The sequence below is a fragment of the Pinus tabuliformis genome, chromosome J (assembly GCF_031772625.1).
Source record: "Pinus tabuliformis cultivar Carrire ecotype Pingquan chromosome J, CPIR1, whole genome shotgun sequence".
NCBI lineage: Eukaryota > Viridiplantae > Streptophyta > Pinopsida > Pinales > Pinaceae > Pinus > Pinus tabuliformis.
This window is the reverse complement of record NC_142295.1, coordinates 104,960,944-104,975,332: the sequence shown is the minus strand read 5'-3', so window position 1 is coordinate 104,975,332 and position 14,389 is coordinate 104,960,944. Positions and strand designations below refer to the sequence as shown.

The following is a 14,389-nucleotide window of genomic DNA, read 5'->3' as shown; positions in this document are numbered from 1 at the left end:
TCACATGTTTTAAAGCTCCACTAGTTGCCTAGACTCCACAACCCTAAGACAAGGCACTAGTCTTTCCAGGATCCACCATTTTATCTTTTAAAGACACACAAAGTTCTTGTTTCACCAATCTCATTTTTGTAACAGCATTGTAATGACTGATTGGTGATCCTATTAGATTATCCCACTTACTTGGAAAAGCACCAACCTAAACAGAGAGGGGCTTTCACTGTTGTGACATTGAATGAAGTCCCTAGTTTGCCCTAGATTTGTATTTTAGTACATGGGCTTGGGAAATTGGATAAAAATAAAATGCAAATATAGAAGGCAACAGAAACCAGTCCCTTTATGCAGGTGCAAGGAACAGTGGGATGAGACAAACTAGTGACTGGCATAAACTGTCTCACTGATCTACTATTGATTATGCTTTTAACACCAGTATATGCTGGGCACTTGATGCCCTCTAGTGAACCCTCGAAGGTCCCTATAAGGATTTTCGTCTAAAAAGTCAGCACCACTATAATATACATGGCCAAGCATATCCAGTGTGGGTGGTGAAAGAAGGCAGTGACAGAATCTAGAATCTGTATAAATTTAAACAAGTAATGAAATTTCCCAAAAAGCTTATAATAGATAGGGCACCCAAATGTAAAGTGCTCCTCCATTTCCACATCATAAAGGAAGCGAAGTTGACAAATCCTGTCCTCCTGGCAAATAAGGTGATCTGTCTCAACTCGTAAATGGTGGGAGCATACTCTCAACTAGCCAAGGGAATCCCATAACCAAGCGACTAGTGTTGTGGTAGGTAATCTAGGGAAACACTGAGACCATCAACAATATGGAAGAACTGCTCAGCATAAAAGGCCATCTTAGAGCTGTGAGGCTGTGGGGGGAATGCAAGTGATCTAAATGAACCACATCCTCTCTAATAAAAATTGTCTAAGATGAACTTCAACATTTCTTGTTGCATTATACATATTTTACTAGATCTTAATAAGGGCATTTCCCATTTTACTCCCAAAATTGGTATGATTGACCTGATTGACCCTTTTCATAGCTTGTAATATAAATTACTAAATTTAGTGTAACAATGCTTCAATTGTGTACTAAAAATGAGAGAAATAAGCAACAGACAAGACAAATGTAGCTTACAAAGTAGTTTATATAGGTTTACATATATCACCCATAATTGAGCTAGCCATTTGAATTTTGTATACATCATAGGATAACACAACAAACCATATAACTAAACAAAAGCTTAAACTCCAGCAGAATTTCTTGAAACAAAATCTCAATGACCATGCCACTTGAAATGGGGACGTGGATAAGATTCCTAAAACGGTAAAAGTACAAGAATGTACTAAATATTACATTGTGTACTAAAAACGAGAGAAATAAGCAACAGACAGGACAAACGTAGCTTACAAAGTAGTTTATATAGGTTTACATATATCACCCATAATTGAGCTAGCCATATGACTTTTGTATACATCGTAGGATAACACAACAAACCATATAACTAAATAAAAGCTTAAACTCCAGCGGAATTTCTTGAGACAAAAGCTCAATGACCATGCCACTTGAAATGGGGACGTAGATAAGATTCCTAAAACGGTAAAAGCACAAGAATGTACTAAATATTACAAAGCAATAAAACATCTACAGACACATTAGTACCAACAAACATAGCACAAGAATAAGGATAAATCAAAATCATGTTTATAGATTAGCTTCTAGTAAGCAGTCATTACATCAAGTGTAACAAAATCATTAGAAAGGCCCTTGAAATAGAGAAACAAGCAGAAAACTTTAATCAAGAGGATGGCTACAAATTAAGCCATTATTGGCAACCGCTCATCCACCATCTGAGTCATTAGATAACCTTTTTTGCTTCCTTATATTTAATAATCTTTGGGACAGTCGACCTGGACGTGGACGCCATCACTCGGACAGTCTCCGTCCAACAACTGAAGCACCGTCGCTGCTGCACCGTGCTGCCTGACCTGTCCAGACTCCAACACCACCGCGACTTGTGGCAGCCCCCTTCATTCTTGAACTGTGAAGTTCGAACCAGAACTGTGACTTTGACAGTCTAGTTTGCAGCCCCCATCGACAGTCAAGTTGTAAATACCCTGTTTTTTTCCCACTGCTGTTTTTTTTCCATTTTTTTTGTAAATTGTAACTTTTTAAAAAATTTCTCAGTTCTGTGTTTACTGTGTGCCTGTAGGCTGCTTTTTTTTTTTAACTTGACTGTGTTTTTTTCATTTCTTTTTTGTAAATTTTAAATTTTTTTAATTTTTTAGTGTTGACTGTGTATTAATTTTAATTTTTTTCTTGTAAATTCCAATAAAAATTAAAAAAAAAATAAAAAATAAATAAATAAAATAAAATAAAATAAATAAATAAATAAATAAATAAAAAATAAAAAATCAGTGTTCAATGTGTGTGCTGTTAGTATTAGTCAGCCTATGTAATGTTTTTAAATTTCTTTACTTTCACTACAGGGTGCAACCTACATTTGTCATTCAACTTACAACTAAAAGTCAGAGTCAGATTTCTTCTGGGAACAGTGGGAACAGTGACAGCAGCTAAAGTGGTAGTGAGCCACAAGATGCACAAGAAGAAATTGAAAGCAGTCACAGGGGGGCAAGAAACCAAAATAGGCATGGTGTAGATTCTGAAGGCCCACCAAGAGAGCTGGAAAAATTTGCAAAGGGGACATTTAATCCTCTAAAACCACTTCTAATCTATGCAACCAGACTGCCGAAAAAGAATCCAAAAGTTGGTGGTGGCTCACATGATTGGGTCTGCAATATTTGTGGGCATCACTTTGTTGGCAGCTATACCAGGGTGAAGCAACACATTTTGGCTATTACAGGTAAAGGAGTCAATATGTGTCCCTCAAAGAACCTGAATTCAGCTCAAAGAGAGCAACTTTGGAGGCTAGAAAGGGCAGCCACTGGAAAAGGATTGTTTTCTAGTAGACATGTTGATCCATCCACAAATATTCCTCCATCCAGTGCTTCATCAAAAAAGACAAAGGTTTCTACTGGTGCATCTCGTTCTTCTGCAATGGGTGGTACAGTGTCTGGGATGTACAACGTTCTAGATCGAAATGACACAGATGATGCAATTGGCAATATTTTTTTGCCAATGGAACCCTTCCATGTAGTTCGTTCTCCTTATTACAAGGAAATGGTCCAAGCAATTGCAAGAATAGGGCCTTCATATGTACCACCCAGAGAACATAAGCTACGAACAACAATTTTAGATAGACAAGTGTCCAAAATTAATGTGCAAAAAGAGAGAATGAGACAAACATGGTTGAGGTTTGGTTGCTCTATTGTTATGGATGGATGGATTGACATCCGAAAACGCCCACTAATCAACATCATAGTGACATCTTTAGAAGGTCCATTCTTTCTTAAAGTTGTTGACTGTTCTGGAAAGCGCAAGGATGCATCTTTCCAATTTGAGCTTCTTCGAGAAGCTATAGAGGATGTTGGGCCTAATAGTGTGGTGCAGGTTGTGACAGATGCAGCAGCAGTTTGTAGATCAGTTGGGTTATTGATTCAAAACAGGTATCAACATATTTTTTGGACTCCTTGTTGTGTGCATGCACTCAATAATGCACTGAAGGACATTGGCAAGATTTAGTGGATATCAGACTTGGTGACAGTTGCAAGAGATGTGCAGATGTTTATCTGCAACCACCACACCTCCTTGGCTATGTACAGGGCTCACACGAGGAAGGAATTCCTCAAGCCCACTGATACTAGATATGCTAGCTATTTTCTCTTATTGGAGAGGATGCTAGAGGTACAAGCACCTCTACAATCCTTGGCTGTGAGTTCAGAGTGGGGAAGAAGGTTAGGCTTCAGGTGTTGGATAATGATTGGTGGGCAGATTGTTCTTATTTGGTGTCATTCTTGGGCCATATTGTGGAGGTCACTTGTTACACTGATTCAGATGCTCCTAGTCTTGGAGAAATCTATGATACCTTTGATAGCATGTTGGGTCATGTGAAGGTAGCCATTCAGCAGAGGGAGCCCTCATTAGAGTTCTGTACATCCCAGATTCGACCCATCATTCAGCATAGGTGGGATCACATGAACATACCTTTGCACATGGCAGCATATGCATTAAACCCAAAATGGTATGTTGAGAGACCTGGGAGGGTGCCTCCTATTGATGATCCTGAGGTAAAGAATGGCTTCCTAGATGCAATTGCAAAGATGTACAATGAGGAGGAGGGGGAAAGATTTCGAAGACAGTTTGTTCAGTTTGCATCTCTTAGCGACCCCTTCAACACACGCGGTGCTCAGGCAGATCGCATAGATCTAGCCCAAGATGACCCGATTGGCTGGTGGAGGATGCATGGGGATGGTGCTCCAGAGCTCAAAGATCTAGCTATGCGTTTGTTGTCTCAGATTGCTAGTTCCTCTGCAGCAGAGAGGAATTGGTCCACATATAGTTTCATCCATTCTATCAAGAGGAACAAGCTTACCTCTAAAAGAGCGGAGAAGTTAGTTGTTGTGCATAGTGCCTTACGTCTTGAGCATAGGAAGACACCTGAGTATTTGAAGGGACCAGCAACACGATCGGATGTTGATCCAAAGGATGATGCATAGGTAGATATGGAGGAGAGACTTGATGAGAGACAGATGGGGTTGGTTGGTGTGCCACTCGGCATGTTTGAGAATGCTAGTGATTCAGATTCAGATGATGATATGGTTGATCCTGATTTATTCATGCAGCCGCTGAATGCAGAGACTAGCGGGGCATTACCTTGAGGCTTGAGCAAAATTATGCTCGTTTATCTTTTGATATGTTGATGTTCTTATGTTACTCTGACTCTATAAAATTTTGACTCTTGATGTATTCGACTTGACTTTTATAATTCTAAAAAATTTTGACTCTTGATGTATCAGACTTGACTTTTATAATTTTATGTCAATATTTAGCATTCAATGTTCATAGTAGGAAGTGGAACATCAATATGGTTTAATAAATTAATCATAACATATGATTTATGATTATAAATTAGAATTTTAAATTTATATGATAATGATATTCATATCAATGATCATGCTTTGCAGCGTTTATGTTTTCGTTTTAAATTTGTTTCAGTGATATGATTCATCAATTTATAAATTATATTTTATATTTATAAGTTTTTAAGACCCTGACGTCCCCCCACGTTTCCTAAAAATTGGTGGGGAGCTTTTGCATAGGCTGCTCCCGCATATCCTCGCTCCCTCGCCTCCTCGTCCTAGAACCTTGGTGGAACATTGGTATTTACAATGCATCACTTTCTCTTTCTATTTATTTCAGAAGGATATACACACTATTGCTATGTCAATTGGAGTTATCTTGGGTGGTTGGGTAGAATGGTTGTTATCTCCCCTACCCAGGTTCAATTCCCTGTGAGTGACATGATGATGAGAAATATTGTTGTAATGGCTATGTGCTTATGAATATTGTTGTATTGACCCTCACTCTCGTCCTCAGGCTGAGAAAGGATGATTTCCCTTGAGAAAAAAATACACACTATTGCTATGTACTTTATATAAAAATGCATGATTTTCCTGCATCTTGTTTTCTTCTCAACTACAGTCGATCAATACTTTTTTAGGTCATGGAAGCACATGATAGAAGACGTCTATCATCATAAAATCCAATTCGACTCTATTACTACAAGCAGCTCCACTTCTTTTTAATGCACTGCTTCAACAACAGAAGTAGAATGTAACAACACATAGAATACAAATGACACATCAGTAGGTAACTTCTTCATTGAACCTGTCTGATTTAAATTCTACATTTGTTTCAAGTACTCACATTTCCTCTTTGATCTGTATTTGGCACAAGCACAGCAATTGGAGTTCCAGTAGTCTGACCTGCAATACTCTTCATGGTCAGATACTTTAGAGACATTGTAAATGTTATACAATAATGCATACCATGCATTGTTTAAGGTTGGTACCAAACGCAAAAAGAAAAAATGAACGAAGACAGATGAATACTTCAAGAAATGCACAGAATTTGATTCTTAGGAAGGTGATCGAATAAGGAAACTAACCTTCAGAAAGACCTGAGAGAATGCGGCATGTGTCAGTTTCTTTACGAGGAGTAGTGATACGGCTTTGTCCCGGCCTCCTAAGATTTACAATAATTTCCAAGAGAGGTATTCTCAGAAATCAACTCATATCTCACAAGATGAACCACAATAGTCTTCCAAATTTTAAAACAGTTTCCACATATAATACAAACAACTAATTTAGATAAGATAAGATAATTTTAGTTATGTCCAATAAATGACCACAAAAGTAGGTCAATGGGAATAAAAGAGTACAATCAATGTAATATAAAGTGGGAGTGGTATAGCAGCTCCTATATCTACTATAACAGAAAGAATTGCATGCATTTCTGCCCTTGTATTATAAAGGAAAGAAAACGAAGAGTATCTTAATATCCACAGGCACTAGTGATCAAAAGTAGTCAATAGAAGTGGTGAATACATGTATACATATCATAGCAAATAGCAAGCATAAGGTATCTTTGTCCCATGTCTAAAAATAATCATCTAATATAAAAAGCGTAGTATCAACTCATAGAGGGGGTCGCAAGTATGGGGCGGGCAGGGGGCGGAGGGGCACCATATCTAGAAATTAAAATTTTCCTGGATATAGGGACAAGCAACTAATAACAAGCGGAAGCACTAACAATGTATCAAGGAGTCAGGTTCCTCAAGGACATTGTGCAAAGGGATGTAGTTATTGTTGAGGACTCCAACATAATCACAAGATCACTGAAGCAGGAAAGAGCTCCCTCCTCCTAAGCCCTGGCATGCATCTATCATAAAATGGTCCTGCTACTCAATGCATTTAAATAAGTCCACTATTTTCAGGTTAGAAAAAGATTCAACTCCCAAGTCAATCAGATGGCTAAGCAAGCAGTTTCAGAAGACAAAGGAACCCTCTGAGTATGTATCGAGGGGGAGGAAAATCCCTCTACACCTCAATACCATCATCAATACAAAGTCCCAAGGGGAGGAAGCATGAAAGGTGGCACTCTCTACCCAAATTGTGATACATGGAAACAAAAGGAGTTTGGCTCACCAAATAAGAAGGCACAGGGACAGTTTGCTAACAGACAGTTGAAACCACTAGAGTGTCTTCTCACCACAGCAAAGCCATTAATGCCAGTTTGTGCAAAGGTCCTATCTATTACAATGGCTTGGAAGAAGTTAATTCCTCATGCTTATCATACTTGCTATATGATCTCATCGAGAGATTTGCATCAGGCAAACCATACCTTCCTTAACCCAGAATGTAGATGGATTGATTTTGTTCTCCCTGCTTCATTTCTCATCCTAGAATTCTCTTTCAAGGAGACGAGGTTGTGCTTTGCGAGCTCCTTGTAAAGACCTGGGCTCAGATATCCCAATGCTTTCGATAACCATGGAAAGGTATACTTGCTGCCCAACAATGCTGCAGTACATCCATGGGGTTAAGAGAAGCAATATAGGTTGCTCAGCAATGGTTGCTGCCATGCAATTAGCTGACAAAAGCGATTGAGCAGACAGAAGCGCAGAGGGAATAGGCTGATTCTAAGTACAAAAAAGCTACGAAGAGTCAGGAACACCTCCATGTGAAAGCCGTCGAGCATATTCTGGCTCTCAGACACTGGGAAAAGGAAGCTAGGGACAACCTCATCATTCTCAGAAGCAAAATTAATGAAGCGGTATTTCTGCTGCACAAGACATTCTTGCTCAACCTTGTCAACTTTGTGTATCTTACCCCAACAAGATGTCCTCTACCAATATTGCCGACCGTTGGTCAACATATGACACCTGGGATGAACCTACAATTAGTCACTAAGTCAATTTAATTTTATGATTGAAACTATGAAAGGTTTTTCTTTTTCTTTTTGCTTTTACTCTAGGCCAGTTTATTAAACTATTCCTACATGCATGTGAGAAGGAAAATTTAGATTGTTTTCAGTATGTATGTATCTAAGAAGTTCATGCTAGTTAAGATGAATCTTATAATTTTGGTATGCTTTAGGATTGTACCATGGTTGCATGGGTTATGCAGCAGCATGGTTTGTTTATAAACACCAATACCTTTTGCTGTAAAAAAATATCAACTAATGAAGATATTGTTGCATGTGGCTTGTCCTCCACTAATGGAATATGGTTATTTTTATTATCAAAGAGAATGAAATAACTAATATCAAGATGATTTCTCTTATCTACAGCAATAAAATCACCTGAAAGAAAGAAACAAAGTAATTATATCAATGTCCACAAATGACAACAGCAGGTCAATGGGACTTGAAGGTACAACCAGCGTTAGTGGCAATGAAGGAATACAAAGGAGGAAAACCAATAGGTAAATCCAAGATAATGAAGAAGATATCGATAATGTGTAAGAAGAGAAACATTGATCTGCATCACAATCAAGAAAGGAACTAATACCATCATCAACCACCATGAAAGAACCAACACAAAAAATAACAAAAGAAGTGCACATCCTACTGTGGCTTGAGTTTGAAGTAATCACATAAAAAATTCCCTTCTACAATCTTGTGTGCTTGAGTTTGAAGTAATCACATAAAAGTGCCCTTCTACAATCTTTTGTGCTATATGGTGTGTCTTTCTCCCTCTCCTTAGCCTTGATTTTATAACTTTACATTGAGATAATGGCCCAACTGAGATACAAATTACAATATACCTATGAAACCGGATTCGTCCCCCAGGCCCGTCGTGTCCCGAATCGGACATGATTTGGTCGGATTTGCGTCCTTCTGAACATGTCCCGATTTTCGGATTCGAATCCCCATTTTGGCAACCCGCACAGCATTAAAAAGGCAGTTTTTGCCATTCTTTTTTCACATTGACTTACTTTGTTTGTTGTGGGTTTGCTGTGGGTGTTTGGGAGCAAAAAGCAAAGGGTGTGGGAGCATTTTCAAGGAGATTCAAGCAACATGTAAGTGCATTTTCTCTCTATTTTTTTTGCATTTTTATTACAGTAGTTTGCATGTGCATTTCTTTTACAAATTTGTGCATTTTTTTTTTTTTTTTACAGCATTCATGGCTCAATCAAGGGCAGCAGGGAAGGGGCAAAGGAAGGGGAAGAATGTTCCCATTGGAGATGCCCCTCCTCTCCCAATTTCATCAGGGTCTGCTGCAAGTGTTCCCTCTATTGCAAGTGGGGCTGCAACAGCAACTTCAAATGTTGAGGGAAGACTTCCTCCTCAAGATAACAAATATCCCTTGTGGAAATATGTCACAAGAGAGCAAGGGCCAAGCAGCAAGGTGAAGGGAGGAGGCAATGTGAGTTGGAAATGCAGCTATTGCAACACTACTTTCACAAGCACATATTTCCGTGTGAAAGGTCATTTGTTGGCTTTACCAGGTTGTGGAATTGCAGCTTGTACAAAGGTGCCTTTACCAAAGAAGAAAGAAATGGAAAGAGAGTCCAATGTTGGTATGGCAAATGTGGCTGCAAAATCTAAAAAAACCAAGAATGATGACCCCCTTCCATTCTTGAGGAAAAGCAGCAACAAATTCCCATTTGAGAGTTTTGGTGGGGGACAAGCAACAAAAAGAAAGGCAATTTCACTTGGTCCAATGGACAAGATTTTTCAGAAAGAGAAATGGGAAGAGCTTGATCTCACCATTGCCTTTTTTTCTATCAAAACTTCATATCCTTTAATGTCGCACGCTCACCTATATTTATTGAGATGTGTCGAGCTCTAACTCAAGGGGCTCCATCAAGGTATGTGTCTCCATCAAGGTATGTGCCTCCTGAACCAAAGAAGCTTAGAACCGCATTGTTGATGAAGGCAAAAAAAGAGGTGGAAAAAATGCTTGAGCTTATTAAAGCATCATGGCCAACATCTGGGGTTAGCATTGTTTCTGATGGATGGACAGATCCAGCACGACACCCACTCATCAACTTCATGGTGTCTTCCTTGAATGGTCCAGTTTTCTAGAAAGCAGTGGATGCACTTGGACAATAAAAGGATGCACAATATATGGGTGAGTTGTTTATTAAAGTTATAGAAGATGTAGGTGTTGATTCTTGTGTGCAAATCATTACAGATAATACACCTGTCTGTAAGGTTATTGGCATGATTGTGGAAGATAAATATCCACAAGTGTTTTGGACACCTTGCATTGTCCATTCATTGAACTTAGCACTTAAATCTATTACTTCTGATGTGCTTTGGATTGGTAGCATTATTGAGGATGCGCGGCATATCTGCAACTTTGTACAAAATCATACAAATGCCCTCACTATCTACGAGGAGTACACCAATCTATCATTGTTGAAGATTGTGGATACACGGTTTGCCTCTTCATTCATAATGTTGAAGAGGTTAAGGGAGGTCAAGACCGCTCTTGGGGCCATGGTTATTTCAGAGTTTTAGTCTTTTTGGAGAAACACAGATCAAGTAGCCTCTAAAAAAGTGAAGGACACAGTGTTAGATGATGCTTGGTGGGAGAGGGTAGATCTACTTATTCAAATCATGGACCCTATCATTTCCTTGCTTCAATTTGCAGATATAGACCAACCCATCCTAGGAGAGGTTTAAGAGGGATGGGCTTCCATGATTGAGTCTATGAGGAGCATTATATTACAGAGTGAGTGCCCCGAGTATGAGACATCATTAGAGGCCTTCTTCACCACCATACAAGATATTCTCGTCAGCATATGGGACAAGAATTGCACACCTTCACATTTTTGGCTCGCTCATTGAACCCAAAATACTACAGCCATGAGTGGCTAAATGTTGGACCTTCCCGCAGATTCCCTCCTCACATGGATGGTGAAATCTCACAGGGGAGGAAAGATGCATTCGGGCGGGTTTTTCAAGATAGAGCATTCCTTGATGAGGTGGAGGATGCCTTTGCAAATTTTTCCACTGGCACTGGTCGATTCGCAGGATATGATCTGATTAGAGACAGGGGGGCTCAAAAAGCCCTATTCTTGGTGGGCAAATCATGGGGCAACAAGCCCTCCTCTACAGCAGTTAGCCATGAGGCTCCTCTCTCAGGGGACTTCATCCTCTTGTTGCGAGAGGAATTGGAGCACATATGGGAATTTGTATAGTGTCAAGAAGAGCAGGCTTAAGCAGTGCAGGGCAGAGACAATGGTGTATGTGCACACCAACCTTCGTCTTATTTACAGGCAGAGGGATGAGTGGTTGAAGGGAAAGACAAAGATGTGGGATGTCTTTCCTGATGATATGGGTCTGGACAGCAGTGTTGAGTTGGCATTGGCCAACTTGGATCTCAATGATCTAGTGCTAGAGCCTGTCACATTTGATGATGGTGATATTGTAGAGGGGTCATCCTCCACACCAGCAAATGCAAAGATGACTTTGGATACAGGGGAGGAGGATGCAGCAAAGGAGAGCAGTGGTGACCATGATGATGAGTACAGTGATGTTGATTTTGATGATGACTATGAGGATTGATGACTCATGAGTCATGAGCTACCTACTGCCTTGAGGCTTGTATACTTGTAGTTGTTTTGTATTTGCTATTTCTATTTGCCATTGGCATTGCACTACCTATGTAACACATTTTGATTTTGATGACTTAATGAGAAAACCACTGTTGGACACCTAATCCTCAATGGGTTAGTATGGAAGCCGAATAGACAAAAGGAGTCCAAGAGACCTTGGGATGTGAAACCCAACGGTCAAACCATGTACTATAAATGTATATCTCTTGTTAATAAAAATATATTCTCATGTTTTATCCTTCATATTATGTTGTTGCCCATGTGTGTTTAACATGGTATCAGAGCAGGCGATTTCCTGCCCTGCATAATTAATTTGAGCCATTTGTTTTATGGCCTTTATGTGCAGATCATTTCTACCATCAATTCTGCATTTCATGAATAGTTTCTCAGCTAAATTTTAGCTGCAACCTGTTATTTCTCCAGCGCCATTTTTATTCACCTGCCTTCTAAAAACGCTCCTTGCTCAGACCTGCCATCTCTGCCCTAGCAAAAACGCACCTCTGACTTGTCATTGAATGGCACAATTTTATTTGATTTTTGCACACCGTTACTCCAGTCTTGTGTGTCAGACAACTACGCTGCCCACTGTCCGCTATCATAACAGTTACATTGTCCGCCTCTTCTAGTTGCAGAAAATGTCAGCGCGAACGTTCCTGGTATCATTTGTCTCTCTGCCTGCCTAATGCCTGGATCTCTGCCCATATACTCTGTCGATTCTCTGCCTCAGAAACGCCCGTCGGGTACTTGATTGTGTTGTAAGGGTTGTTCATATTCTTCTCTGACTGCAATGCATCCCCAGAGTAACGCAAACGCAGCTCATCACCAGGTACCAAACGCAATTCATTATCCTCCTTTGGGAAGACAAAGTATGCTATGCGCTTCTTATTGAGACCAATATCCCAACGGACAGTAATGTTGTCTTTGCTCTGCGACTCTTTCATCATCTTGTCATAATCCGCCTCCAATTTCACCAACGGTGCAAAAACATTTTGATACTGATACGCATCTTCATATTTTAAAGCAACAGGTTGCGGCTCATCATCTACACCGGGCTTCTCGAGATCTTCAAGGGTCGCATCAGGGCTTGTTTTCCAAAGTTCTTCTACTTTGTTGATTTGTTGAGCACTGATATGGTGTGCCCTCAGTTGCAACTTGCTCCTGCTCTGAAGGTATCTTGACGAGCCACTGCAGAAAGCATCTATCATCGATTAGCGGGCACCATTGGCTTAGATCCCAGTTCATATCTTTCAGCGCGTTGACACTCAAGCAAGGTTCTCTACATAAAAGAACAACAACGCTTTCCATTTTGGCAGAAATGAATCCCAATAAAAACACATTTCTGCAACCACAGTTGTAACACTCGAGAATAGTCTCACGACGAAACATTCAGAGTTTATATGCGGATTTAAGAGCGAGGTTATGGTATCTCTTCATTGAATAATGGTATGTTGAAACTCATTTAGAAATATCGTTATATGTTGACTGATGTACGTTGGAAATCGTGTGTGAAAATTGGGTGTGTTGTCACGAAAACATATTCCTAAAAGGCCGATATATGCAAACTCTATTGAAGCTGTGAAAAAAAAATTGCATTATATACAGATCGTTTGAAGCATTGAAAAGTTTGAATTGTGCATTGGACTATGCATATGCCTGAATGGTATGTTAAAGTCGAGTTTTGTATGCCTCTGCACAGAAAATAATATACGTTGCAGGTCAATATATTATGAAAATCAAATGTTTTGAAAAAAAAATACGGTGTTGGCTGCCATCGAATGCACATAAACAATTTCCGCTGCTGCTATCCCTTGAGCTGCTCTGCCCACATCAAGAGCAACAAAGTCATTGCTCGGCTAAGAGTTTATCTCTCACTACCGTTATTTATTTGCTAGTCATCCACTAACTGTTGAGAACAGTCGTTTTCCTCCTGTTGTTTAGAGTGTTGTTGCCACAATAAACTATTGTTAATCGTTGCTCAACAGAGGGTAACCGTTGTTTGTTGGAAAGAGCGAAGTCATTGTCATATTAAGGATGGAGCCGAAATCGAGGTTTCAGGTGAAGCCGGTGCAATTTTAAAGGAAGTTGCAGTCATCTGTTTGTCTGCATGAAGATTTCTTCACTAAGTTATCAATCACTACGTCGACAAGATGAGATGAGTTTTGGGCATGAGTAATTGATGAAGTCGCCAATGAATGAATGAACTTCAACTATATTGCATGGCTTTTCTGAACATGGTCACTATTTCAGAAGAGGATGTGTTGAGGTGAGGATATATGTTGAAGAGGTAGCCAAAAAAAAAAACTGCCAGTAACTTACTCAAATCTGGTATCTCCAATGCTGAAGCAAACTGTAAGTTAATGCCATCATTGACAATGCATATATATATATCAGATTTTGTTTGTGTACTAGCTCTCCCCTTTATCTATTAAAATAGTTAAATGGTTGCTAGCATGTACAACATCATTGTGTAAATCCGGAACATGTATTTCAAGGAAGAGTGAAGAAGTTTGTATTGCTACACTTGTTATTAGTATTATTTATGCTTGCTGGGTCTAAAGTTGATATCAAATTAATATTTTGAAGTTCTTCCACAAGTATTTGTCCCAGCATATTATGTATTTACATGAGCCAACAACAAGGAATGCACCTACAGCATTTGATACACAAACTATTTGTTAAAATACTACAGTGGACCAAACCATACAAACTCAGGACTCTTTGTGGTTTTCTCTTAGTTATTCCGGTTGGGTTTCTTACAGTGGACTATTGTTTTCTTTGAAGAAAGTGGCAAGATCAGAGAATATTGATTCGTACCCTAGTCAAAGTATTTATATATGAGCATTCAAGTCCTGTCCATGACA

At 39.4% G+C, this 14,389-nt stretch overlaps 1 protein-coding gene across 1 annotated transcript in view; it reads right to left on the bottom strand.

The window, feature by feature from the left end:
- Positions 1 to 14,389, bottom strand: part of LOC149225741 (chorismate synthase 2, chloroplastic-like) — a 90,553-nt gene that overhangs the window by 42,743 nt on the left and 33,421 nt on the right. Inside the window, exons 3-4 of the mRNA XM_089377302.1 lie at positions 6,071 to 6,147; positions 5,830 to 5,888 (exon numbers count right to left, since the gene is read on the bottom strand). Coding sequence (XP_089233428.1) covers positions 5,830 to 5,888; positions 6,071 to 6,147 — 136 coding nt within the window. The remainder of the gene's footprint in view (positions 1 to 5,829; positions 5,889 to 6,070; positions 6,148 to 14,389) is intronic.